We start from the raw sequence: 27218 nt of genomic DNA, 5'->3' as shown, positions 1-27218 counted from the left end.
TAACTCTGTTTTGTAGGAACCCCCCCTCCAGACAGAATGAAGGAGCATGGTACATGACCATCAGAGACACGAACCCAGGCAAGCACATGAACACACTGAATAAGGAATTGTTTGGCGATAAGTGCAGCTCTACCCACCCTACTGTACAAGGGATCCTAGTTCATGCTCAGCCTTAGGGTAGGCAGTGGGATGGAAGTGGGGGTGGGGGTGGGTAGAAATCACATGAGAAAAAAATCTTTATTCTAGAGCTGTGTCCACTAGGGCACATTTGGCAATGTCTGGAAACATTTTTGGTTGTCACAAACTAGGGTGGGCCAGGGATGCTCCTTAACCTCCTATAATGCAAGGGCAGCCCCCCCACTACAGGTACCCAGGCCAAAACATCACAAGTGCCTAGATCAGGAGACCTTGCTCTAGAGCCTCTGTGTTTCCATGCTGTGAGGATCTTTAGGCCCCTCAATTCACAGTGCTTGTTTTCAACATGCTGGTCTCTACCCTCCCATCCTCAACGTCAGGAAGTCCTCCCTGAGATATAATGCCTCATTTTGCTGCCTTCTAGGTTTCTCTCCAGACTGCTTTACCTCCCCTCACCTGGGCCAGCAGAGAGGTTGGCAGAGGGCAGGCCAGGTCCCCAGGACTTAAATGAGTGAAAGGAGTGGTCATCAAGCAAAGATCTACCTCTTAAATCTTATTCAGTGGGAAACAATAAGGTTCCTAATAGGGATGGAGTGAAGGGCAGAGGTAGTAGTAAGATGGGAGTAATTAAGAAAACTCATCTTAAATTAATATTTTAATTAATTAAAAAAAAAAGGAAAGTTACTGGGGAACAAATAATGCTACAGCAACTTAGGTTACAGGCCTAACTAGAGAAAGATCCTGTTACTGGCAGAGAGATATTGCGGGGCTGTGAGCTTAAGGTCTGCAATCTAAAGAGTGGACTTGGAAGTAGTCACTTAGCCCCTGCCTGAAATCTGCTTCAATTCATTCCAGGAAGAGAAAGGGAAAGGGTGGGGAAGAGCAGGGAGGTAGGGAGCTTTTCAGCAAAACCAGCTTCAGCTTTGTAATCTCACCCACCTACCCCATTTAAGAGTTCCATAGTAAGAGTTTAAAAACACCTGGTACCCAGACCATCATTCAGGAGACCAGAACTCATTCCAGGTTTCCGGAGAACTCCTATCTCAGACCTGAGGGTGTCCAGTGCTTCAGCTGAGTGCCTCTGGCCAACGAGTAGTCACTTGGTCAGTCCTGCTGCCTAAACCCCATCTCCAGGAGGGGCTATAGCCAGAGGGAGTAGAGGGAGTCCAGCCCCCAAGCCGTTTGAGGCACTGTTAGGCAGACGGGAAAAAGGGGCCGTAGGTAACTGGTTCTAGGGGGGTTTGGTAGGGGCAGCATCTCTTCTGGGCTGGACACAGTAGGGATTGCAAGACGGCAGAACCTGGATTTAAAAAAATAAAAGGAAGATCCGCTTCTAAGAAAACAGAGGCCTTAGGGAGAAGACATCACCTAGTGCAGACCCTTAACTATTCTTTTCTAGTGTTTCTACCTATCTGCACGACCCCCTCTGCTTTTCTGGAATTTACATTCTTGAATCTTCCATTCTAATTTTCTCAACCCCCTTTATGTCCCATTCTTGCACCAGGAGATGAGGGTTCTGAGGCAGTGAACAGGATGTGTTGGTAGGGAGCTGGAGGTGTTGGGTGGGTTTCTCTAGCCACTCACCATTCCTATTGGAGCTACAAGCCCCTAGAATTGCTCCATGGCCTGTCCCGATTTCCCTTGGATCTCATCTGCTCCTGAACTGCACCTGTCTGTGAAAAAGCACATGTAAGACACTGTCTTGGGCTTCCATCTCTCATATTAAGATCTCTCTTTTACCCTCCAGAGGGCTTGACCCTACCTCACTGACATCTTAGACATTATTTAGAACAGAAGTGGTCAGCCTTCTTCCTGCCCCAATATGCCCAAATACAGAATAACTTACTGTGATACCAAGATAGTTCTTAATCAGGAAGAGAATTATGATTTTCAGAAAAAGCCCTCCAATTAATTCTAAGACATAAATACGCCACCCCCATGCCCCATGAAGAATAACCTGCTAATGGCAGGCCCAGAGACCAGAAGTACAGGGTCTCAGGTTACAGTTATTAACCAGAACTAGAATCTCAGATTCTTGCTTTCCATTGGGTATTTTTTTTCAGCAGTTTTATTGAGATATATTCACATATCATACCATCAAGTATTTTTTTTATGTCTCCCGTTTGAAACTTCTAAAAGGAGACCAGTTCAAGACTACACACTCACATTGACCTCTCCCCATCCCCTTGTTACCATGGCAAGTCCGTCTCCAGCACCCATCTCCCCAGAGCCAATGTGAGTCAGGTGGATGAAATTCATGGGTTCCCCAATCATGGTCCGGTCAATCCGTCTCCTCTTCTTCTTCTGCTTGGACAAGACAGGGGAATCATGTCTGAAGCCCCCTCCCACACTCACAGCCGAGGAAAGGAAAAGAATCTTGAAAACCACTAGGGAAGAGCTAAGTGCCTGGTAGGAAAAGAGGACATAACAAAAAGACAGGGCAATCACTAGTGTGTGAAAGGCAAGGCGGAAACAACCACAAACGCCAGGAGGACAGGACTAGGCTGGGGAGGGCAGGGGCTGTAGAATAGTAGACAAAGAAAAGACAAGTCAAAGACACCTCTGGCTGATGAGGAAACAATGGGGAAAGCTGACAGGCATCAATCTCTACCTACAATCCCTGCCCAGCTCAGAATGGATGGGAACAGGAAGTGACAGCTAGCACTTCTTCCATCACCCAGTCCCCTTTATTAGGTATACATACCTAATATACCTAATATGTATACCTAATAAAGCTTGGCCACAGAAACTATCCCGACAGACAGGGAGGCAAGGGGTATACATTTTAGACAGCAGATCCTACGTGGTTCACAGAATATGGTAACTGATTCCTGTATGCTGGGGTGGGGTGGGGTGGGGAGACTCACCGGCTGGGGTTTCTCTACCACGCAGCAGCCAAGTTTGTGCCAAAATTCACTCATGTTCCCTGATGGTTCCAGTTTCACTCCTTTGCCTGAGGCCCCAGAGGGCTCTTGTTGTGGTGCCTTGACCGCCACTCCTCACTGACCCCAGGTATGACAGCACTCTGATAGTACTCAGCCGGATGGGTCTAGAGAAAGTGGAGTCCCTAGAACCCTTAGCTGATCAGAAAAGTTGGCATCTCAGACGCTGAGAGACTAACAGGGCCAGAGGGCAGGGTGTGAAGGCAGGCACAAGGTTATCTCTTCCTCAGGTTTGGAACACTGGATTAACAGAAAGAAAAGAGAGAACAAATGTTAATCAGAGATTCCCCTCCTCCCTTTGGAAAACCTGATGTGCCCACATTTTTCTGGCTCTCCCTTAGTGACCCTAGTACTGTACAACACTAATCCCCAAACATAAGGATCGCACAATCTGACCCTCAGAGAAAGGACTGAACTAGAACGATGCCAAAGGATTAAGGAGCAGTGAACAAGGAAGAAGAAAGAGGCTAGGATAAGAGATGGGAAGAGACCAAGGGATAGTGGCAGAAAAGGGCAAAGTTTGGGGTGCTACAAGTTTCAGCTCCCTTCTCTCTGAGTTTGGGTAGAAGGGGGAGGAGCATTTTGAAGAGGAAATAGTGGTTTTTCTCATTTTCACAAACAAGGCCTCCACCCTTGTCCCTTCCGTTTACCCTACCTTGCCCTGAACTCCAAGATTCTCTTTAAGAACAAGCCAGGCCTTGACCATCTAGGTCCTAGGAGATCAACTGGAGCAGGGCAGAGGACTTCAATAAAGACTTTCTAGAAAGAGTGAGGAATTTCTTCCCTCTTTGCATCCACTGTTCTTGTTCGTTGCCCTCAACTGAGATTCACCTGCTCCCAAAGCCATTTAGCAGTTCCTTTATTCCTGGACCTTGACATCCGTGGTGAGCTTTGTGTGCACTCCCTGCGTCTGTGTCCTGTCTCTCAGCACTCCTGAGTGTGCACCTCTGTTTGCACATGTGTGGCATGGCCATATCTCTGCGTGTCCTGTACAGATCTGTGTATAAGTTGTAGGTACATGTGCCTGGTATCTTGTCCCATGGGGAATCTTTTTCCAGCCTCCCCACCCTCTTTACATGTTCTGTCATGCCCAAATCTGCTCTCTCACACCCTATAGGCCTGGGCCTCCCTTCCTCCTCCCCTCATGCCATGACCTGTTCTCTCCTCCCTCCTTAACACCTCCACCCTAAGGTTCATTAGCCAACCAGAGACATGTAACTTTCCAATGGTCCTAGTATCTAAGGAAGAACTTCCTCCCTTTCCCATTACTGCCCAGCTAGGGCAGGGCACGTTTGGGTTTCTTCTATATGCACTGTCTTTTCCTAGCCCTTCAGTTCACGTACCCACAAATATTCCAAACAGAGCAGTTACATGAATATTACATGACAGCATGAACAGGAATCTCTCTTCCTTCCAGGCCCGGAACTCTGAGGCTCTGGCACCCTCCATGCATCTAAGAACTGAGATTTTTTTTTTAAACAGGCTTGAAGTGAGGTCACACAAATCCCAAGACACAGCTTCCAGGAGAGGGAAGGACCCAGGAGCTGGGCTTTTTCTTACTTTCCTTCCTACTACTAGGGAGGAGGAGTAATCAGACAGGGTGCAAGTCAGAACACAGCTGTCCGAAAGGGGAGCTGTGGTCAGCAGGGAAGTCAGTCACAAGGTTTGCCCTGATGGTGGTGGTGGTGGTGGCAGGCTGTTTAAGAGTTGAGGGGGGGAGATGGAGAAAACAATGAAGAATCAGAGGAAACCTTTCACCCCACCCACTGACAGGCTTTATTGAGACGACTCTCCCTGGACACCCCCACCCCAACCCTGTTCAAATTGGAGTGGACAGAAGTGGATGGTGCTGGGAGGGGAGAGGAAGGAGGAGGAGAGAGAGGGAAAGGGGCAGGAGAAGGAACAAGGACGTTTCTGTTCCTATTCCAGGGACTTGGCCAGAGCTGGGTAAAGGGAAAGTGTGTGTGTGGGACTTGGCATGAAATGACCAATGACGATGAGAAGTGACCAGGAAATTCCATTCCCCAGGACATTAGGGACTCTGGAATTGGGGAGTGGAGTGAGAGTGTGGTGAACACCGGGCAGGGTAAGTGGGGTGGTGGGCAAGGCCAGAAAAGGAAGTACAGGCAATTGGCTGCCACTCTCTTTCTTGAAAGCAGCCAGAGAGAAGAAAAAGGCAGTCCTGAGCTGGTGAGCTCGGAAGGAAAAGGCTCTCAAATCCACTGCCCTCTATTTCAGCCCCACAGTGAGAGGCTGGGAAAACAGGAGGGATCAGGATTAGACTGCATAAAGCCACATCGCCTGGGCTGAATAATGCTGAGAACTCAGTCTCTCTGAGTTCCCAATAGGAAGAGTGAAATAAAGAGCCAAGAAAGATACCCACCCACCCACCCAGGTCACAGCAGTCGGACTTAAGAGGAGGACTCCAGCCTGGCTCCCTGCCCAAGCCAGAATTTCTCTTTCCTCCTTCCATGCAAGAGAAAGACGAGGTAGCAAGGCTTGCTTTAGAGAACTCCAGGCCTTCAAGGTGACCCTGCCTCCGAGTCCTCAAAGCTGTAGGGGAAAGGGCAGGGAAAGGGGTAAGAGAAGGGTCGCGGGGAGAAGGATGTGTAGAGTTCCACCTCCTTACCTCCCCGGTTCTGTTCTGGCTCCAAACCGGTTCTCCCGGTCCCGCTGCCTCCACCCCAAATCCTCCAGCCCGCTGCCCGACAAGCCTTCACAAGAAGCAGCTGCAGAGAAAGAAAGAAAAAGAGAGAACTGAGAGAGTGGACTGGACAGTTCTGGCTATAAGCCCCGGGCTGCAGCTGATGCCCACTGCGGAGCCCACCCCCCCATACAAGGAGGCTGCTGGGGGCCGGACCCCACGTCTGGGCAAAGTGACAAGCATCTGGCCCCGCAGCAGCCCTGCTTTTCCCCCGGGAAGGGGCCGGTGGAGCTTAACGGGAAAGAGAAGCAGGCGTTGAACACCCCCCCCACACACACAACAGACTATCACACGGACGCCATTTCTGCCCCCCCCCCCCCCCCCCCCATCCAGAGATTCTCTGCATATCCCAAACCCAGCTCGGACTGGGACTTCTCTGGGGATCTTCCGGACTCCGTCTGTTTTCTGTGGCTGCCTCAGTCTCCGACTGGGGCCTTCCCGGGCCGCGCCCTCCCCGGCTGTGCCTGGCACACGCCGCCACCGAGACGAGCTGGGCCCGGAGGAGCCGCCTCCCCGCCTCTCCCCGCACCGCAGCCTGCTCCTTCCAGTCCCCTCGTCAGCGGCCTCGGCCGACGCGCGGCGCGAGCGTGGATGGACCTGGGGGCGGCAGCCCTGCCCGGCCCGGGCCCTCGGCGCCTCGACGCCCTCGGGCCCCGCAGCTCCCGCGCGCAGAGCGGGCGCCCGGCCGGCCCCCGCCTCACCTGCTCCTCTCCCACTCCGAGGCGTCGGCGCAGCTGGCGAGGGCCTCCCACCCGGCGCCGGCCCGCTGGGGTTCCCAGGTCGCTCCCGGCTCGCAGGGGGAAGCGGAGGGCGGGCCGGCAGAGGTGCGGCCGGCCGAGGGCGGAAACGGCCGCGACGCGCTGACGAAACCCGGCCCCGCGCGGACGCGCAGCTCCCCGCCCGGACGGAGGCGGCCCTGCGCGGCGGGGCTCGGGGGAGGGCTTGGGGGTGGGGGGGCCCGGACAGAGGCGGCCCTGCGCGGCGGGGCCCAAGGCCCCGGAAGGCCGCCGCCCCCGCAGCGGGCTGGGCACCCGAGGGGCGCACCCGCGAGCCTCGCGTCCCCTTTGCGCATCGGACGCTGCAGGGCAAAACGGCGCTGAGGCCTGCCTGCCCCGCACCCCAGACCCGCCGAGCCCCCAGACTCTCAGAAACGCCCGCCCCTCCCCACTCCCACTCCCCCGTCCCCTTGTGCTCTACCCGCCATGGAATACTGCGAGTTTTATTTTCTCACTGTGGGGGTGGGGACACGAGTCGGGAAGGGTTCGGGGAGGGGTGAAAATATTTCTGATTTTCAAAAACACCTTCATAACTTAAAGGAATAAAGACCCTTCCTTCTTTCCATTGTTGATTTAGGATTAAGATCTTAATCCATCAACCTACAATGAAAATGAAGGACAACTAGCTGCTCATTCATTGCACCCCAGTCAGCTTGGGGTGCTGAAGGAAGTGGGCGCAATGTAACAGTCCAGCCCAGTGAGCCTGTGGCGATGCGGGAGTCCGCGATCCCTCCTGCGGTCTGGACCTGGCGAGTGAATTAGCCGAGTCAGGCTGGGAGGGAGAGGGGCGGGGAGTCCTTCCGCTCTCCTTAGGAGGGGCTGCGCTGCAGGGAGGCAGCAGACTGGCTCAGTCCCTGGCGAGGGAGAGGGACTGAGAAGACAAAGCCGACCGCGACCCAACAGCTCTCTTTCTCCAGCCCAGAGCACACCCGGAGCCCCCGAGGCGCTCCCTCCACCCTTGGAGCACACTAGTAATTCACAGATAACAGGTAAAATAAACTGAGGGAAGGGAGTGGGGTGGGGGCTAGGGGGCTGCAAAGGTAGAAGAGCAGCCTCTTTGTGGTTAGGTTGTAGACCCCAAATGAGGATGAGGTAGGGGACCAGGAGGAGGGAAGAGGGCGCTCCGAACAATGGGTAGTTATTTAATCGCCGCTTTGCATCTCTTTTTGAAAGACCTCCATCCATGCCTTGCTGTCCTTTCCATAGACATTATTTTCTAACAGCTTTACATTAGGCATTATTTCTCAGCATTTACCTCCTTATTTTGAGTCTCTTTTCCTATAATTCATTGTCCTGTGTATTTTAACATCTTCAGTCTATATCTTCCTTTTTAAGCTATTATAATTCGGTCTACCTGTTTTTTTTCTTGATGACTCTTTCTTTAGCCCTACTATTTTACTCCAGCCTCTTCTCTATATTTCCCAATTTTTCTTAGTGTTTCATTGCAACTCTGTGCTCACCCTTGTCAAACTTATCTATCTCCATTTGGGGAGGAGTATGGTATAATATTGAGAGTAATCCTGACCTCAAAGGTTTCCTTCTCCCATTCTCACATTTTACCCCAAAGAAAGAGGCAGCTTGAGATAGGAAAGGTGGGCCTCTGTGTCGGAGAACTGTTGGACCCCATATTGACACAAGTACAGCCCCAGGAACTAGGTATGGGGACAGATTCTGGAAAAAGATGTTTATTTGCAGCTCATTGGAATAGGTAGGGGAAGAACATGGCTAACAGGAAAATCCAAAATCATAAGAAAATGCCCCAGAGCTTCCATCCCCTGTAGCATCCCTCCCCCTCCCCTCCCCACCAGGGCTGCATGACACAGCAAGGTCTGCTGGGTACACCCTAAGGCTCACTAAGGCCCACTGAGGGTTTGGACAAAGGGTGTGTCTTTTTAATCTGTATATTCTTTCATCAGGCATCTCTAAGAATATACGGAGTGATATTTAGAAATTACCTTAGCCTAAAATATCTGGATAATTTTAAATGAAGGACAGTGGGAAGCTTTTATTGAGTATACATTGTGGTACAGGATACTATCTAAGCCCTTTAAGATAAGTAAATGACAGATAAGTGACCATGCCACCTTGAGCATGGGTGGAAAGCATTGGGGGAGCAGGGGGGAAGGTAGCTGGAAAGGGTCCTTTTGCAAAATTTGAAAAACGTGGATGTTAAATCCATACTATATTAAATCAGAAATTTCATTGATATAATGAATATTTTAGCTTCAATTTTCTGTATAATCTTACCTTCTAATCCTGACATGATTTTAAAAGCCATGTCTGCTTGGATGAGTATCTTTCTGGAATGCATTTGCATTTTCTGTGCATTTCTCTGGATCACTGTCATCAGAGATCATAAGGCCTTTAATATTTTGTAAAAATTCCCTTAGTATTTTTTACTTGCAAAATAAATTCTGCCAAACACATAGGGGCTGTTTGCGCAGTTTTTATACTCTGGGTATAAAAGAAATGAGTCAGTCTGCCCAAAAAACCTTTGTCCCCTTCTCAGATTCTAGCTTGCTCTCTACTGCGTTTGGCATTTTCACTATTCAGATTAGAAGCACAAACTATCAACATCTAACCCAATGAATAGCTGTTTTTCAAGAATGAGGAATTCTTGCAAGCTTTGAGAATCTTGGTATAGGATTATATAAAGCTGTAGGCAGCAATCTATGATCAATACATTGAAGAGGGATCAGATTGGGAACTGAGATCAGGGTTCTATCCAAACTGGCCGGAAGACTTCATAAATCACTAGACAATTTCTAAGGTGTCTTCTACTTTTACAATTTTTTAGTCTTACCCCACCCCCACCCTGCCATGATTCTACTTTTTTAAGAGCCTCTTATGTGCCCAGCATTCTGCTAAACTCTGAGGGTAGGGTGGGGTGGGGGTGGGGTGTGCTCTTAAGGGAGGGATATAAAAGAAGCCAGGGAAATATTGATAAAATTATTGGGGAAAAAAAATCCCTGAAGGCAAAAATCAGTAATGCTATTGACTCCTGGGGTTTGCTTCTTAGGATCTCTGTGTCCCCAGGTCCATGGAGAGGGTTGGTTAATAGCTACAGTCATTTTCCATATCTTTCAGTGCACATGTCTCTGCAAATGACTATGGAGATGATCAGAGCTAAATATTGTAGGATGATGACCTCACCTTTCCAACATGCTTCCCCACCCTTCTCCAGTCCTCCCCACATTACCGTCCTTCTAAGTATCTTCTCTGCTGAGTAATGCTCAGTTTCCAGGGTTTATTTTGGAGCTTGAATCTAAGAAGAAAAAGGGCCACTTAGAATTTGCTTTTAATTTTAAAAACATCCTAGTTTACCCACTCACCACTCATAATGCCCCCACACTCTCATATATAACCCTGTTCTAGATTAATGTTTTCTTTTTCTGTCTTAATAGAGACATTTCATATTAGATGGGACATTTTAAAACTTGTTTAAGGCCACTATTTAGGAGAGTCAGGGATGAAGAGAATAATGGAGTGTGTTGGAAGGAGGCCTTTGGAAACAAGGTTCTATTTCTGGAGACGGGAATGTTCTTTAGCAGGTAAAGCAATGCTGCTTGCCCCTTTGCTTGGTTAGGTAGTAGGAGGGTGGAGGCTGAAGGTATTGCAGCCATATAACATCAGGGTGGTGGTGGGGTGAGCAAAAAAGGTGACAGAACTGCTCTTGAAACCATGGGAAAGTGTCTGATTCTTTTAAGGGACCTTCCCCTTCCAATCTAAACTTTGTTCTCCTTACCTAGAATTTCCAATCCAGTTGGTCTCACCGCAATCAGGTATATTTTAGCACCGAGATTAGAAAAAAGAGATCCTGTTATAGCATAGGAAAATTCTTCTAACACCTGGATTTTGCTCTGAAGGAGAGAGACATTGCTAGGCTGTTAAGGCATATCTGTGAGCTCACAGATGGGAGTGACAAGGCATTCATTGTAGTTAGGGAAATTGGTCAGCAGCCTGAGTGTTTTTTGGTGTGTGCAAAGCCCAGCACTTGTGGAGAATGTTCAGAGAAAGACTGGTTTTATCCTTGGGGAGACTCAGTCCAGGCATGTTGGTGTGAAGTTTATAAGCAAGGAAAGGTCATGGGCCACAAAGAGGTTGCTACAGCATGAAGACTGACAAGTGGTTTCTTTCTAGGGAGCTATGAGGGACCCTGTGAGTAGCCAGTACAGCTCCTTTCTTTTTTGGAGGATGCCCATCCCGGAACTGGATCTGTCAGAGCTGGAAGGCCTGGGTCTGTCAGATACATCCACCTACAAGATCACAGGCAGCAGCGTTGGCAAAATGACGGGGCCAGCAGCCGAAGCAAAGCGGGAGAAAACTCCGGAAGGCGATGCCCTCCTCCAGTACAGCACCTTCAACTTCTGGAGAGCTCCCATTGCCAGCATCCATTCCTTCGAGTTGGACTTGCTCTAAGGCCAAACCTCCTCTCTCCCACCACCTTGCTGTCAGTCTTCCCTTTCCTCCCCTTTGCAATTTAATCTTGCTCTCTCCTCTCCATTGTGTCAAGGTGGTGCTGATGAATCTGCTAGTTGTATTTATTTATTTATTTATTTATGTATATTTATCTATTATCTTCTCTGTTTCTCTCAAGCCTTCAAGTCACAAAATAGAGGGTTCGAGCAATGTAGTATTGGGTTAAGGGATTCCCCAATCTCCCCAGGTATTAATTCTGAAAAGGAGACCTGATGGGGCACTACAGGGGGTAGTACTGTAGTGCCAAATGGAGGACTGAGTTTTACTCCATTTTATCAACTTCAGAGATTGAACAAACCTTCCTAGTGGCCTGTTTCAGCCCAGTAAAAAGCATCTCTTCAAGGGATGAAGAAAGCCTTGGGAGTTTTAATTTGGGATTATTTGCTTCAAAACAGTAGGATTTCTAAAAGGCTAAATTGATAAGACTTGCTTTTTTTGATCCCTGCACATTCTTGTAATACACTGTTTTCCTCAGCCAAAATGGGGGTAGTCAAAGGTGTAAAACAAGAAGAAATGACATATTATGGAAAGTGAAAACAGGGGAAAGCATTGAACCATTTCAGAAATAGCAAAGCTCCCTTCCTGGAAATGTGTTCCTTCTTCAAGCCTGCTTTTGCTCCTAACTGTGGTTTGAAAAACCAAGTTGAGGAAAATCATTTAGATTTCAAGTCTTAAAATGCAATTTTGCTGACTATTGTGATAAGTTATAAGGTTTTGGTTCAGCCTTTTGAAAGCACAGTGTTTCCTGCTTGGTATTTCAGTCTTGCCTTCTCCTTATATTTGCCATGCATAATGCTGATCAGTGGGCCTGGACAGTTCTTCTGCTCCTTTGAGACTATGGAATGAACAACCACATTTTGCCCCTACCCCTTGTCCTCACCCCTCCCAGAGTTACTGCTGCTAATCTGTGCTGCCATTTACTCATTTATTTAATAAAGACATTCAATCCCAGGACTGAATTCTAATTTTCCTCTGTTTACAGGGGAGCAGTTTAGATCTCAGAAATTAGCCTTGCTGTCATGGTCAGCTTATATGTTTTATCACTCTAATATTTATTATTATTTTTAAACTTTTTAATTGTATAGTATAACATATATACAAGGCAAAGGAATAAAAAAGCAATAGTTTTCAAAGCACTCTTCAACAAGTGGTTATAGTACAGATCCAAGAGTCTGTCACGGGCTACCATGCAATCCTCTCATATTTTTCCTTCTAGCTGCTCCAAAATATAGGAGGCTAGAGGGCTTAAATATTTTATCATTACAATCAACTTTTTTCCTTTTTTTTGTGAAAAATAACATATATACAAAAAAGCTATACATTTCAAAGCACGGCGCCACAATTAGTTGTAGAACATATTTCAGACTTTGACATGGGTTACAATTTCACAACTTTAGGTTTTTACTTCTAGCTGCTCTAAAACACTGGCGATTAAAAGATAACAATTTAATGATTGAGCATTCATATTCATTTGTTAAATCCAATCTTCTATTATAACTCCATCATCACCTTTGATCTTTCCACACTACTCATTGGGGTTGTTTGGGCTATGGCAATTCTAAATTTTTTATATTGGAAGGGTCTGTCACTGACATGGGGTTGGGAGATGGAACTATCTCATGTTCTGGAGAGGCTGGGTGAGGTTTCAGGACATATCTGGACCAGGGAACCATTTGGAGAGTGTAGGTTTCTGGAAAGCTACTCTACTGCCTGGAACCCTTGTGGAATCTTATATATTGCCCCAGCTGTTCTTTAGGATTGGCTGAAATAGTCCTGGTTGGGTGGGGGTTGGCAGGTTATGATAGGTAGTAAGATCTAACTGAAGCTTGCACAAGAGAAACCTCCAGAGTAGCCTCTTGACTCGACTTGAATTCTCTCTGCCCTGACACTTTATTAATTACACTTTTCCCCCTTTTGGTCAGGATGTAATTGTTGATCCCAAGGTGCCAGGTTTGGATTCATCCGAGAATTCTCTCCCACGTTGCCAGGGAGGCTTTCACCCCCAGATGCCATGTCCCAGGTAGGGAGGAGGGCAACGATTTCACTTGCGGAGTTGGGCTTAGAGAGGCTGAGGCCACATGTGAGCAGCAACAGAGGTTCCCAGAAGTAACTCTTAGGCATGCCTGCAGGTAGTCTAAGCTTCTCCACTACCTACATAAGCTTCACAAGAGTCAGCCTCATGATCGAGGGCATGGCCCATTGATCTGGGTGTCCCCAAAGTCTGACACAGTATCAGGGGATTCCCTGATGGTAAAGTGTAATAGTTTCATATTCTTTCTCCCCTCCCTCAGGGGACTTTGCCAATACTTTTTTTTTTTTTCTTTATTAACGGAAAGAAAAAAAAAAAAGAAATTAACACAACATTTAGAAATCATACCATTCTACATACACACTCAGTAATTCTTAACATCATCACATAGATGCATGATCATCGTTTCTTAGTACATTTGCATCGGTTTAGAGGAACTAGCAACACAACAGAAAAAGATGTAAAATGTTAATATAGAGAAAAGAAATAAAAGTAGTAATAATAGTAAAAAAAAAAAAACCCTATTGCTCAGATGCAGCTTCATTCAGTGTTTTAACATGATTACTTTACAATTAGGTATTATTGTGCTGTCCATTTTTGAGTTTTTGTATCTAGCCCTGTTGCACAGTCTATATCCCTTCAGCTTCAATTACCCATTATCTTACCCTGTTTCTAACTCCTGCTGGACTCTGTTACCAATGACATATTTCAAGTTTATTCTCGAATGTCCGTTCACATCAGTGGGACCATACAGTATTTGTCCTTTAGTTTTTGGCTGGACTCACTCAGCATAATATTCTCAAGGTCCATCCATGTTATTACATACTTCATAAGTTTATCTTGTCTTAAAGCTGCATAATATTCCATCGTATGTATATACCACAGTTTGTTTAGCCATTCTTCTGTTGATGGACATTTTGGCTGTTTCCATCTCTTTGCAATTGTAAATAACGCTGCTATAAACATTGGTGTGCAAATGTCCGTTTGTGTCTTTGCCCTTAAGTCCTTTGAGTAGATACCTAGCAATGGTATTACTGGGTCGTATGGCAATTCTATATTCAGCTTTTTGAGGAACTGCCAAACTGCCTTCCACAGTGGTTGCACCATTTGACATTCCCACCAACAGTGGATAAGTGTGCCTCTTTCTCCGCATCCTCTCCAGCACTTGTCATTTTCTGTTTTGTTGATAATGGCCATTCTGGTGTGTGTGAGATGATATCTCATTGTGGTTTTGATTTGCATTTCTCTAATGGCCAGACTTTGCCAATACTTTTTGATTACCTACTTAATATTCTAATATTTACTTTCAAGGAAGAATGACTTCAGTAGCATATATACATAAAAATAGTGAACTTCAGGTTGCACAGGTAGGTAACAGGAACGGAGGAATCAACTTAAGATTAGAAAAAACCGCAACCAACCACTCTCCTGAAGGCATCTGCTTGTCCACTGAGTACCCACCTCATCCAAAAACACTATTTGAAACTTAAAAATGGTTTGTGTACCTACCATATAAAAAGCACTGAACTTGACGGTGTAAGAGGATGTAAGCAGGAATGAGAATATACCCCTCAGAGAAACCGCAAATGCCAATATGGATAATGGTGGGCCTTAAATACTTAAAAAGTGCACTGACTCTAGAGAAGTTCAGAGGAGGGAGACGTGCACCTCCAGCCCAGGCTTTAGAGGCCCACCATCAACGACAAAAGCCAAAACCCAATAAAGGACAGGGCCAGAAGAATGCTGCTGCGTCCTTCCTGTGTTGACTGATTTTCAAGAGCTTCTTTCCCATGCCACTGGTTATGCGGAGGGCCAGGGTCAAATGCTCGGTGAATAAAATGACTTAAGTGGATCTGCAAACCGCAGGCTTCAGCCTCTCCCAGCCCCTCAAAAACCAATGGGCGAGGTGTCGGCTTCGCGGTTGGCGCAGATCACCCGGCCGTGGTGCTCACGTTCGGGTTCCGGCGGGAGTCATGTGCCCGGCACAGAGCTCGGCCAGGGGCGAACTCAGCCACGTCCCAAACAGCTTCGCTGAGGCCCGGACAGGGCGGCACATGTTTCTCTTCAGCCCCAAGACCGGTCCGGAAGCCACGGCCATGAAGGGGGACGCAAACTACAGCCACAACCTCCAGAAGGTCTGACTCCTCCACAGCCCGCTGAGGCCTCGGCGCCGACACAGAACACCGGGCCGGGTTCCCCGGAACTACACGCGCCTTGTCGGTAACCCTCCGCCCCGCTAAGTAGTTCTGCTTACGGTGTTTTGGATGCCTATTTCTTCACCTCAGAAGACCTTCGATAAATAGGAAGTGCATCTCGAGAGCGCGTCCCCTTATGTTGAAGTGGAAATACGGGTTTTTCGAATCATTTTTCCCTCATAGATCCCTCCGCTAGAAAGTGCGCCCCGGCGCTTCCTTTTCCGAGTCCGCCATCTTGTTCCCTCCCTCCTTCCACGAGGGGGGGTTCCCGGCCCCCAAATATGCACCTAGGAAAAGGCCAAAAAGTAGCCGTCACTGACAGGGACTCCTAGCTAGCGAAGGAAACGCGACCAAGCTGGCGGGCTCGGTGGAAGCGCAGCCGGCAGCGTTGCGGACGAGGAGGTGAGGGAAGGACGGCCGCGGGAGGCCCGGCAGGGCGGGGGCGGCGCGGGGCCGAGGAGAGCGCGCCCCCTCCCCAGGCCTGCATTTCTGGGCGCCGCACAGTGGGCCGCTCGCCGTGCGGGAGCACCGGGGACGGGGACGGAAAGGAAGGGGATGTTGTCGGGAGGAAGGGGAGGGGACTGGGAAGAGGTGAAGGAGGAGGTGGGGGTGAGACCTGCGGCCGGGGAGCGGGCGGGGAGCCGGGCCGCCGGCGTGGCCGCTAGGGGGCTGCGCCCGGGCGAGGCCTTGTGTCCGGCCCGCGACGGACGCCCTTTTCCCGAGACAGTTTGGTGTCAGGACTTGGGGGGTTTGTGACAGGGAGGAGCGGAGGCTCATCTCCCACCTCAGTGATAATCTGAGGGTAATTTAGTGGGCCCAGTAACCTGAATTTGAGTAAAGGCTCAGTTCTTTATGGGCAATAAGTAGCATTTGTTGGTTCTTGCACAGTTGTTTGTACAGCTGGCGGCCCAGTGGGGACGTGTGCAATGCAAAAAGAAAAAAAAAATGGGATTCTTCTGTTCCAATTCTCTTTCCCGTTAGCTTTCTCCTATTCTTACAGATTTCCTTGAGCCAGCGCTACCCTGCAAAGATCATCCTACTCCTATCTTCCTTCCCAGAAGGACTACTTTCTAGGGTCTCTTTTCTTTTCTTTTATTATTATTTTTAACGTCTTTGGAAAAGGAGATCCTTTGGCTTATCTTCAACACTTTAACAACATTTTTGGCCATTTGGAACCATTTTTGGACCGTGCCCTTTGGCCCACCAAGTCCAGTAAAGTGTTCTTAAGCATCTGTTTTCAAGCATGCTTTGAATACAATGAGAGGAGAACTGCCGCACCCAAATTCTTATATAAACAAAAATAATTATATTAATAGAATCCATGAAAGGCAAGCTCAAGAACTTCATAATTTATAAATTATTAAAACACACTTATTGAAAGTTCTCATGTGTTTATTTGGGAGGAGGGGGCACTTTGTGTTATCTTATTCATTTGTGTTATTTTATTCATTTCCATAAATCTAGGATTTTGGATTTAGGCAAGTAAGGCCTGGTTTTGTTTCATTTTATATGTAGGGTCAGTGGAGCTCCATACAGTAAAGGGGAATCCCTTTGTTAGTGATGTGGGGGGGCACACTGTCCTCTTCTGGTTTGTCTCTTACCTGGTACTACTGCCACTGTTGACATAGGATACCGGGAGAATGGCATGTAGTCCCAAAATTGCTTTTACTTAAAAAAAATACGTGTTACTTTTACTTGAGAGGAATGCTTTAGGTTAACTCAAATAACTAAGGTTAGGGGAAGAAAAGAGTCTTGAACATATTCCTAGGAGACCCGTTTTAAATCAAGTGATAACTAGTGCACCCTATTTACTTGCTAATGCCAAATTTAACTAAATCTTTGTAGAATAGGGAATAAGAGTTTTCATGGCCTATTTGAAGAATGGGATGACATATTTGGGTCAGTTGCCATTTATTGGTACTAATGATACACTACTCACAAATATGATTAAAGAAAAGATAAAATAAAAATATTTATGAAAGCAGACTATAGTGGAAAAAGTTGACCACCTGAAAATATTTTACAAGAGATTCGTGTTGAAGACACCAGCTACAGTGTGATGAAATCAACTTATTTAAAAAATCAGTTTCCCAGGAACGCAAAGCCAACCAGATTTCTCCTTAAGCAGATATCCCAACCTCCAGCTGAATTTTTGTTTTTTGTGGTAGGGATTAAAGTTGAAGTTTTAGTACTCAGGACAGATTAATCCTGCTTAGTGTCAGCATTTCTGAGCATCCCTGTCTAGGGCATTCTCTCCCTTTCTGATCAGTAGTTGTAGAGGTGTTTAGACTTCTATAAATAGTTCAATTTGAAAAAACATGAGTCATTTCTGACTAATAAATCACCAAAAAATTTGTTCTTGTTTTTAACTCTTCTTGATAAGATAATTAAATTGAAAAGAAGATTTGGTATTTTAAAAGGAAGATAACCATGGTGAAATGTGGAGCATCAGTGTTCTGAAGAACATTTTGCTATCATTTCTTTCTCTAGCATATTTTCTTCAGTTCCAAAATCTGATACTTGATCACTTTATAAAAGTTCACGTTCTACCCCTGAACATGCTAATTCAGAGATTCAGAGGGTCTAGACTGGAGCTTTGGGTTTATTAATTTTGAACAAACTATTCCTGTGGTCTCCTGGATACCCAGCTTTGAGCACAAAGCTCTATTATACACACACACAATATAGCTCTATAATATATAGATAGGAAAATGAAATCACAGAGTGGCAGAATGATTTGCCTAAGCCAGCGGATCTCAAATTTCTTATTTCAGGACCTCTTTAAACTCTTAAAAATTATTCAAAGTTCCAATGTATTATGTCTATTGATTATTTAGTGTTCTGGAAATTAATTTTCAAAATTGTTTACTTATTAATTAGCTTAAAATAACAATAATGAACTCATTACATATTAACATAATAGCACATTTTTATGAAAAATAAATATCAAATGAAGAAATAGAAGAATGGCATTATTATATATGAAATATATATTCTCTAACATCTGGCTTAAGAGGGTCAACTGGATTTTCATGCTTCTTCATTCAGTCTGTTGCAATGTGTACTTGGAATAGGGAGGGGTATTTTAATAGCTTTTTCAGATAAATTTGGGGTATGCTGGTTTGAAAATATGTACCCCAGAAAAGCCATATTTTTTAATCCTAACTCAGTCTTGTGGAGGCAGCTGTTTCTTTGAATCCTAATTCAACAGTGTAGGGCAGCAACTTTTGATTAAGTTATCTCCGTGGAGATGTGGCTCACCCAGTTGTGGGTGTGACCCTTTGATTAGCTGGAGATGTGACTCTAACCATCCTAGGTGGGTCTTGATTAGTTTATTGGAATCCTTTAAAAGAGGAAACACTTTGGAAAGAGTCAGAGATGTCAGAGCCGACAGAAACTTCAGAGCAGAGCTGACTCAGATACCCACACTTGGAAAACAGAGACACAGATGTTTGGAGATGCTTGGAGCCCAGCAGACGTCGCCATGAGATGTTAAGTAAGCCAGAACCTGGAGAGAGCCAAAGGAAGCCAAGAGATGAAAGCCAGCCCTGGAGAAGCAAAGTGAGGAGCCCCCGCAGGAATAGAGGCTGAAAGCAATGGAGCCCAGGAGCAAGGGACCAGCAGATGCCAGCCACGTGACTACCCAGCTGACAGAGGTGTTCCTGACTTATCAGCCTTTCTTGAATTAAGGTATCTTTTCCTGGATGCCTTAGGTTGAACAATTTTATACAATTGTAAATTTGTAACTTATGAAATTCCCCTTTTTAAAAGCCATTCCAGTTCTGGTATATTGCATTCCAGCAGCTTGCAAACTAACACAGGGAGTATTCTTCTTTGATGCTGTTCAGAAATTCATCAAATAGCAATTTCTTAGAAGTTAGTTGCAGTGAAGAATCTGAAACCATATTGATGAGGTTTTTGTATTGTTACCTTAAATCCCACTGGTCTGTCTTTCACTTCTAATGAATCTTTTTACCCATTCTTGATTTTGTAACATCATCCATTAGTCATCTGGGAAATATTGGTCACCAAAATTTTCAGATCTTCCAAATATAAGTATATTTTATTATACAGCATCTAAAATCACAATATTACCCCTAATTTCATCAGCAAAGTCTGTAAGTTTTAGGAAGCTATCAAGCTCACAGTGATGGAGACAGGTTTTCAACAATTTTCTTTTTTGTTTGAAAGCTCAAATTGTAATTGATAATTTAGCAATAAATACTGTTAGTTGTTTTCCTTGAAGTAGCGATCTCATTTTGTTCATTTTCAGGCAGATGTCTTGCCATACATCTGAGTCTCAATACCCTTCATTTTTCTGTTCATAATTCTTTCATGTAAAAGTGGTATTCCATGAGAAAGCAATTATTACAACTTGCAACTTTTCCTCAAGAAAACTATTGTATTTCAGTATGCAGCAGAAGTGCTTTATGCGTATTTCTCATTTCATCAAGCAGAATTTATGAAAACATGTAATCAGGAGTTGAAATTTGATAAAATTGATCATTTTTACTGCTTCATCAAGGACGTTAAGTAGAGCTGGCTTTTTCCCTCCCTGAGAGTAAATGGCAGTGAAGAATGAGTAGTAAGTAATACAGTTTGACATGTGCTTATCACACTAATCTTTAAAAAGAATTTCCTACTTATATTGTACCTCATGTCCATTTAATTCTAAATAGTCCAAAAAAAGAAAGGAAAACACATGTGAGTCTGCTACTTGACAGTATGTTGCAATTATATGGGGGAACTCTACAATATGTTTCCATTATTTTATTACTTAATACATTGATTTATATCTTATTTCATCAAACATCTTTCACTTTTTACTCTTTGAGATATTGCATAATATGTTAAAATGAAAATACTTACCTGGAAGTAAATGGTTTAAACTGGGAGAACATATAACATTCAAGTTGGAAGGTCTTCCTGTCTAAGACATATATAAGAAAAGATTTTAAAACACAGATACTAAGAATTAATACATTATTAATTTCTCCAAGTTCCCCCAAAGACTCTTAATTCCTATGGATGCCCCCAAAGTACAAATTATTTCTATTTGTAACTCTTTCATTATCTAAGTTATCCTATCTTTAAATTCTGCTTGACACGTATTACTTAGAAGCTTAAGCTCCATTGAAATACACTATAGTGTACACATATGATATCTGCCCTTGCAGATGTACCATTAGTATAAATATTAACATAATGAAAGAGGGAAATAATGTCTTAGTAATATAATAAAAATGGTTTTCATTTAGTGGACCCCTGAAAAGATATCAGGAAACACCAGGAGGTCATGAATCATACTTTGTGAACTGCTCGCCTAAGCAGATAACTATTTGAGCACGAGTTTGAGTTTATTATATCTTTTCACCGTAGTCAGGAGATAAAAACAAGGATAACAAATGTAATTTGATTTAGAAACCCTGATGTGTCCTGTTTTGTTGTGCCATCTGAAGAAATAACAAACCTCCAGGAAGAATGATTCCTAATAAGGACTCCATAATTTTCTGTCCAGTTGCAGCTTCACAGTTGGGCATCCTGCTTATTCCCTGTCTAAAGATCAGGGTGAATGTTTCCTTGCTTTGTACTGTGTTCCTCAAAATAATGTTCTACCCATTGAATTTCATGGGGATGAAATGCTTTCTTATTGATTCCTGGGTCTAGAAAGGTAGAATTAGACTTGTTTAGGGGTGTATTGTGCATATTTTCCAAATATTTTTCTGGAGATTGAAAGTGTGGGAGTCATCTTCTAAGACCTGAACTTTCCCAAATATCTGATTGCTTGTTTTAGATGAGGTAGGAAGGAAGTGACCTACCAGCCTGTCAGCTTGAGAAATTTCTTACATACATTCACAAAAAAGAAGTTTTTAAAAGACATTTTACAGGCAGCCTTCCTTGTTTTTGGGTTTTAGCCTCCTGAAAACTTTTCTTTCTATGCATAAAAGATGTCTTTGGTGGACTTGGGGAAGAGGTTACTAGAAGCAGCAAGAAAAGGCCAAGATGATGAAGTGAGAACACTGATGGCAAATGGCGCCCCATTTACCACAGACTGGGTAAGCTCCTTGGAAAGATCTCTTAATTTTACCCAATGTGTGATTTTACCTGCCTTCTTAAAGGCTAAACAGACTTTACTGATTTTTCTTTATTTCCTCTCTGCTTCATTCCCCCCTATAAAAGTTTTATTTTCATTGTCTCATTTCAATATGGTTTTCTTTTTCTTTTCATTTTCCAATTTGATAGAGTCTCCTTTGGATGTATAGGTGGCAATTATGAGGTATTATGTATTTGTGATTTTTTTTTAATGTGGTTTTTTGGGGGGTGGGTGGGGGCAGTGCATGGTCCAGGAAACAAACTCGGTTCTCCCACATGGAAGGTGAGCATCCTACCACTGAACCACCCGTGCACCCTTAATGTTTTTTTAAAGTATTTTCTAAAGGTTTAATTCTCTCTGGAGTGTACTTGGCTTATAGACTTTTGTAATTAGCTAGAAATCCAGGAAAATCGGCATAAGAATGTATTTCTAAACTAATGAATGCTTTGGTTCACTTCTCTAATATGTCCTGATTAATAAGAAATAGTCCAGCCATTTTGTTCCCTATACCTTAAAAAACATTCAAGAGGAAGGTGTAATTTCAGGAGCCTAGACAGCCAACTAGGAGAGGAGAGAATTTCAGTAGATCCAAGTTCAGGCTTATAAAAAGGTCTTTTTTAAAATTCATAGATGTTGTAAATATTGCCTACTTTTGACAGTTTGTGAGAAAGCATCCTCTATTATGGGGTGATTAATTCATAACTTTAGAGGCCAGCAGGTTCTCAGTGCTTCAGAAAAGGAAGAAAGGAAATCCATGAGGTGATCGTTTCTATAAATAGACCTGAAGAACGGTGTGAATTAAATCCAGTCAGGCAGAGAGGCTGAATATATGAAAAGCAAAGAATAAACTAAATTTGCTTAAAACAGAGAGCATAACACAAAGAATCTACATCTGGCCAAAGTAGATGCCAATAGATAACTCTTCTAAGATTTAGCTTGAGGTAACACAGACTTGCTTTTTGCTGTTGACACACCATTGCTAAATTTTTATTGCCTTTTCATCTCATCAGTCTTGTTTGCTTTGCTTTCCTGTAGCAACACACTTTTCTTCCAACCAAATGTATATCACAGATTACATGTGTAAAGTTCTAATCTTTGCCCTTTCCCTAAGAATTGTTTTGAACCTACCTCTCTCTTCCTGTTACACTTGACTCAGAATGCTCTTGTCAGTCCTTTTTTTTTTTTCCACCTTCTTCTAAGCTCTGCTTAAAATAATCATGTCCTTTAGGGAATCTTACCTGATAAATCCACCTGACTTATTTAATTGGTAGAATATTTATTTTCCCTTTAATGTATTGTTTATTTTTAAAATTAAATGATTTCTTCAGTCCTGTCTGCCCAACCAGATTCTCTCTCCAAGGACAGATGCAGTAGGATTCACCTCTTGTTCATTTGTCTCTGCAGTAATGCACACAGTAAATATTAAATGAATATTATCTTCCCACAGCTTGGAACATCACCCCTCCACCTTGCAGCCCAATATGGTCATTATTCCACAGCAGAAGTGCTCCTTCGAGCAGGAGTTAGCAGGGATGCCCGGACCAAAGTGGACAGGACCCCTTTGCACATGGCTGCAGCTGATGGACATACACACATTGTGGAACTCCTTGTTAGGGTAAAGCAAGAAGACTGGTGGGCTATGTTGAAAAAAAGGACATTCACCTTCCTCTTTGCTTGCTTGAATGGGTGCTAGGAAACTGGGTTGGAAAGAAATAAGTTAGGACAGTTTATAGCATTGAGTTGCATTTCTTTCAAAAGTCATCACGGCTATGAGGAATTCGTTTTCTAGTCTTTAAAAGGCTGAACAGATTTTATTGATTCTTCATTCCCTTTCTGCAGGTGTTCCCTTCATTTATGCCTATTTTTTCAGACACTCGGCTCTCTGTTAATTAATGCAACAAAAATCTGTTCTTTTCCCTTCCTTTCCCATCTGTTATAATTTCCCAGTAATGTCCTTAGAAGACCCACTCATTGAAAGTATTATGTCTGTCAGCATTCAGGAGAATTTGAGAAATATTTTCCATTGATATTCCTTAAACAGGAAGTTGAATATGTATAATTTTTATGGAAATCTTCTGTATTTGGTGATGTATTTGGTGATTTGCACCTGTGTCTATTTGAAAAATTACTTTTTCTATGACAGAATGGTGCAGATGTGAATGCAAAGGACATGCTGAAGATGACAGCTTTGCATTGGGCCACAGAGCACCACCATCGAGATGTCGTAGAGCTGCTTATCAAGTATGGAGCTGATGTCCATGCTTTCAGCAAATTTGATAAATCTGCCTTTGACATAGCCCTGGAGAAGAACAATGCTGAGATTCTGGTCATCCTCCAGGTATGGTTCTTTTTTATGTTCCCCAGAGTATACTTGAGTTGAAATTAAAATTTTTTTTGTAGGTACTAAATCAAAACTGAATTTTCCCGGTCTTTCAAAGTAGTATTTATAATATTTCTCAATTTTGTGATACAGTGGTATTTTTTATTTTAAAGAATAACATTCTTTGAAGCCCTGAAATAGTCATAAAGAACAATGTTATAGCCAACCCATGAAAAGTTCCTTTTCTAATTAAGCTTGACTTGGAACAGTATAAAAAGCAATTTTGTGTTTTCTGAATGTACATCCACAGATATGAGCTAGTACATAGCTCTAAAGCATATTGAGTCATAAGGAAGCCACCTCAGAATTAAAATCAGCTTCAGTTATTTCATTCGTTAATTTATTGAGCAGGCACCTGTATATCAGTCACTGTTCTAGATTGGGGACAAAAGGATGAGGGATACAAAGATTATTAGGACATAGCTGTATCCTTGAAGTATTCACAGGATGATGGCACAAAAAAGACAGGAAATAAAGCATTAGAGAACTACAAGATAAATAGATGTGTAGCAGGTATTTCGATAGCACAGGAGAAAGAGTATTAATGATGCTTTAGGGAAGTCTTAAAGTATACATAAAATTTGATCTGAGTCTTGGAGGAAAAGTAGGCAGAGAAGTGAGAAAATATTTCAGGCTAGGAGAACAAATCAAAGAGAGTTGTCCTGGTGACATGGATGTTCAGAGAAAATATTCAGGAAAGAGTAAGTAATTCTGTAACGAGAATGGCAAAGGAAGTAAAGTTTGAAGGGGCAGGAATTAAGGCTTGGAGAGTTGGGCTAGGCAGTGAATGTAGAGGTATGCACTGGCATTCTATGGCATTTGGATTATTTTGTGGGTGATGACGATCCAATACAAACATTTAAATAGAGAACTGATGGGAATAAATTAGAAAAATGAGTGGAGTCTGGTACACAGACTAGAGAGAGGAGACAAGGCTGAAGAACTGTTTAGTGACTTTCATTAATCTAGACAAGAGCCAATGAGATGGAATCTTGAATAGGGTGTGAGATTTTGTTGGTTTGTCCAGGTTGGTGTGATGCCCGGATAAATCTCAGAATGATTTGGACAGTGAAATAAAGAAGTGTTTGCAAAGTCCCCTTGGGGGAATAGTGAGAAAGGGAGAAATACTCAACTTCCCCATTTGGAGAATTTCTGATATTCTTGCAAGCAGTGGAGACAACCAAATCAGTATTCCTGCAAAGGATAAGCTAAGCCTACTTAAAATTAGGCCTAAGAGTCACCCCCAGAGAACCTCTTTTGTTGCTCAGATGTGGCCTCTCTAAGCTGACATGGCAAATGAACTCACTACCCTTCCCCCTCTGTGTGGGACAGAACTCCCAGAGGTGTAAATCTCCCTGGCAACATGGAACAGAAAACCTGGGATGAATTGGGACAAGCATCAAGGGATTGAGAAAACTTTCTTGACCAAAAGGGGGAAGAGAGAAATGAGAAAAATAAAGCATCAGTGGCTGAGAGATTTCAAACAGAGTTGAGAGGTTATCCTGGAGATTGTTCTTACACATTATATAGATATCCCTTTTTAGTTTGTGGTGTATTGGAGTGGCTAGAGGGAAGTAACTAAAACTGTAGAGCTGTGTTCCAGTAGCCTTGTTTCTTGAAGATGATTGTATAATAAAACACCTTTTACAGTGTGACTGTGTGATTATGAAAACCTTGAGTCTGATGCCCCTTTTATCTAGGGTATGAACAGATGTGTAAAAATTATGGATTAAAAAAATAAATAATAGTTCAAACAAATTGGGTAAATGGAAATACTAGTGGTCAATGAGGGGGGCTAAGGGGTATGGTTTTTCTTTCTTTTTCTGGAGTGATACAAGTGATCATGGTGATGAATATACAACTATGTGATGTTATTGTGACCCATCAATTGTACACCATGTATGGAATATATGTAAAGAATGTTTGAATGTTTGTATGTTGTTCTAGTTTGCTAGCTACTGGAATGCAACACACCAGAGATGGACTGGGTTTTAATAAAAGGGGATTTATTTCATTAGTTCTTCAGAGGAAAGGCAGCTAACTTTCAACTGAGGTTCTTTCTTACCTGGGAAGGCACAGGGTGATCTCTGCTGGCCTTCTCTCCAGGCCTCTGGGTTCCACCAACTTTCGCCAGGGTGATTTCTTTCTGTATCTCCAAAGGCCTGGGCTGAGCTGCAAGTGCTGAGATGAGGTATGCTGAGCTGCTTGGGCTGTGGTACATTGACCTCTCTCATTTAAGCACCAGCCAATTAAATCAAACATCATTCATTGCAACAGGTATACCTCTTAGACGACTGCAGAGGTATTCAGCAACAGATGAGGTTCACACGTCATTGGCTCATGTCCGTAGCAACAGAACTAGATACCTTCACCTGGCCAAGTTGACAACTGAATCTAGCTACCACATATGTTAAGTTTTATCAATAAAAATATTAAAAATAAAAGAGCCAACGAGACCTTCAACTAAGGAAGTAACAACAGAGGATAGAAGAGGGGGCAGATAAAAGAAGAAATTTAATAGTAATTTAAATTTACTGAGAATGCATAATCTGTTTAAAGCTTTTAGTTAAGGGGACAATACTATATGAAAAGTAGATAGCCATGAGTGAACCTTGAAGAACATTTTCATATTGAGTGAAATAAGCAAAACACAAAAGGAAAAGTATTCTATTCCACTTATATGAAATATCTAGAATATGCAAATTCATCGAGATGGAAAGTACATCATAGGTTATCAGGCGCCACGGGAAATGGGGAGTGATAGTTTATTGGGTGCAGAGTTTCTGTTGGACTGATGAAAAGGTTTTAGTAATGGATGGTGGTAATGGTAGCACAATATTGTGAATCTACTATCATTGAATTGTACACATGAAAGTGGTTAAAATGAGAAATTTTGTGCTATATATATGTTACTATAATAATTTTTAAAAATTAAGAAAAAAACATGTAAGTGGAAAATTTAAAAGATAAAGAAGAGAAAGTATCACTTAAATATATATTGTGGTTATCTCTGAAAGGAATTGGAAGGTGTGGTAGTTAGGTTCAGGTGTCAGTTTGACCAGGTGGAGGTGCCTAGTTCTGTTGCTGTGGCCATGAGCCAATGGTATGTGAACCTTATCTATTGGTCATTACATCTGCAGTCGGCTAGGAGGCATGCCTGCTGTAATGAATGATGTTTGGTTTGATTGGCTGGTGCTTAAATGAGACAGCTCAATGTAGCACAGGCTAAGCAGCTCAGCCCAGGCATTTGGAGATGCAGAAAGAAATCACCCTAGGGAAGGTTGTTGGAACCCAGAGGCCTGGAGAGAAGGCCAGCTCACCCTGTGCCTTCCCTCGTAAGAAAGGACCTCAGCTGAAAGTTTGCTGCCTTTCCTGTGAAGAACTAACAAAATAAATCCCGTTATATTAAAAGCCAGTTCGTTTCTGGTGTGTTGCATTCCGGCAGCTAGCAAACTAGAGCAGAGGGACACTCAAAAGAAATTGA

At 43.7% G+C, this 27218-nt stretch overlaps 3 protein-coding genes and 1 long non-coding RNA gene across 19 annotated transcripts in view; 2 read left to right on the top strand and 2 right to left on the bottom strand.

The window, feature by feature from the left end:
- Positions 1-851: 851 nt before the first annotated feature.
- Positions 852-6626, bottom strand: CDC42SE1 (CDC42 small effector 1). Of its 3 annotated transcripts, XM_077156076.1 has the most exons (7): positions 6483-6626; positions 5707-5806; positions 4421-4537; positions 3003-3317; positions 2329-2439; positions 1720-1808; positions 852-1435 (listed from the first exon to the last, which is right to left on the bottom strand). In XM_077156076.1, exons 4-6 carry the CDS (start codon positions 3054-3056, stop codon positions 1734-1736), a joined length of 240 nt encoding a protein of 79 aa, XP_077012191.1. In that variant the 5' UTR covers positions 3057-3317; positions 4421-4537; positions 5707-5806; positions 6483-6626; the 3' UTR covers positions 852-1435; positions 1720-1733. The 3 variants fall into 3 exon arrangements, with proteins under 3 accessions (XP_077012191.1, XP_077012190.1, XP_077012192.1); XM_077156075.1 differs by lacking the exon at positions 4421-4537; XM_077156077.1 differs by lacking the exons at positions 4421-4537; positions 5707-5806.
- A 708-nt stretch (positions 6627-7334) lies between these two features.
- MLLT11 (MLLT11 transcription factor 7 cofactor) lies at positions 7335-11987 on the top strand. 3 transcript variants are annotated; one of them, XM_077156071.1, is made up of 3 exons: positions 7335-7546; positions 9962-10108; positions 10698-11987. In XM_077156071.1, the coding sequence occupies exon 3, from the start codon at positions 10704-10706 to the stop codon at positions 10974-10976; it is 273 nt and encodes a 90-aa protein (XP_077012186.1). In that variant the 5' UTR covers positions 7335-7546; positions 9962-10108; positions 10698-10703; the 3' UTR covers positions 10977-11987. The 3 variants fall into 3 exon arrangements, with proteins under 3 accessions (XP_077012186.1, XP_077012184.1, XP_077012185.1); XM_077156069.1 differs by lacking the exon at positions 9962-10108 and having other exon boundaries at positions 7336-7546; XM_077156070.1 differs by lacking the exons at positions 7335-7546; positions 9962-10108 and adding an exon at positions 10203-10606.
- Positions 8761-10430, bottom strand: LOC143679783 (uncharacterized). Its single transcript, XR_013173947.1, has 3 exons — positions 10303-10430; positions 9757-9822; positions 8761-8897 (listed from the first exon to the last, which is right to left on the bottom strand). It is a non-coding gene; the product is annotated as an uncharacterized LOC143679783 (long non-coding RNA).
- A 3034-nt stretch (positions 11988-15021) lies between the features above and the next one.
- The window catches only part of GABPB2 (GA binding protein transcription factor subunit beta 2), a 45944-nt gene continuing 33747 nt past the window's right edge, over positions 15022-27218 (top strand). For 2 of the 12 annotated variants that reach the window (XM_077156064.1, XM_077156055.1), the window contains exons 1-5: positions 15024-15662; positions 16261-18950; positions 21176-21316; positions 22802-22969; positions 23498-23692. In XM_077156064.1, coding sequence (XP_077012179.1) covers positions 21209-21316; positions 22802-22969; positions 23498-23692 — 471 coding nt within the window. In that variant the 5' untranslated portion in view covers positions 15024-15662; positions 16261-18950; positions 21176-21208. The other 10 variants (XM_077156065.1, XM_077156067.1, XM_077156059.1 and 7 more) reach the window with 9 other exon arrangements.

This window comes from Tamandua tetradactyla, chromosome 4 (assembly GCF_023851605.1).
Source record: "Tamandua tetradactyla isolate mTamTet1 chromosome 4, mTamTet1.pri, whole genome shotgun sequence".
NCBI classification, from domain to species: Eukaryota; Metazoa; Chordata; class Mammalia; order Pilosa; family Myrmecophagidae; genus Tamandua; species Tamandua tetradactyla.
The sequence above is the reverse complement of the archived record's forward strand: the minus strand, read 5'-3'. Positions and strand labels throughout refer to the sequence as shown.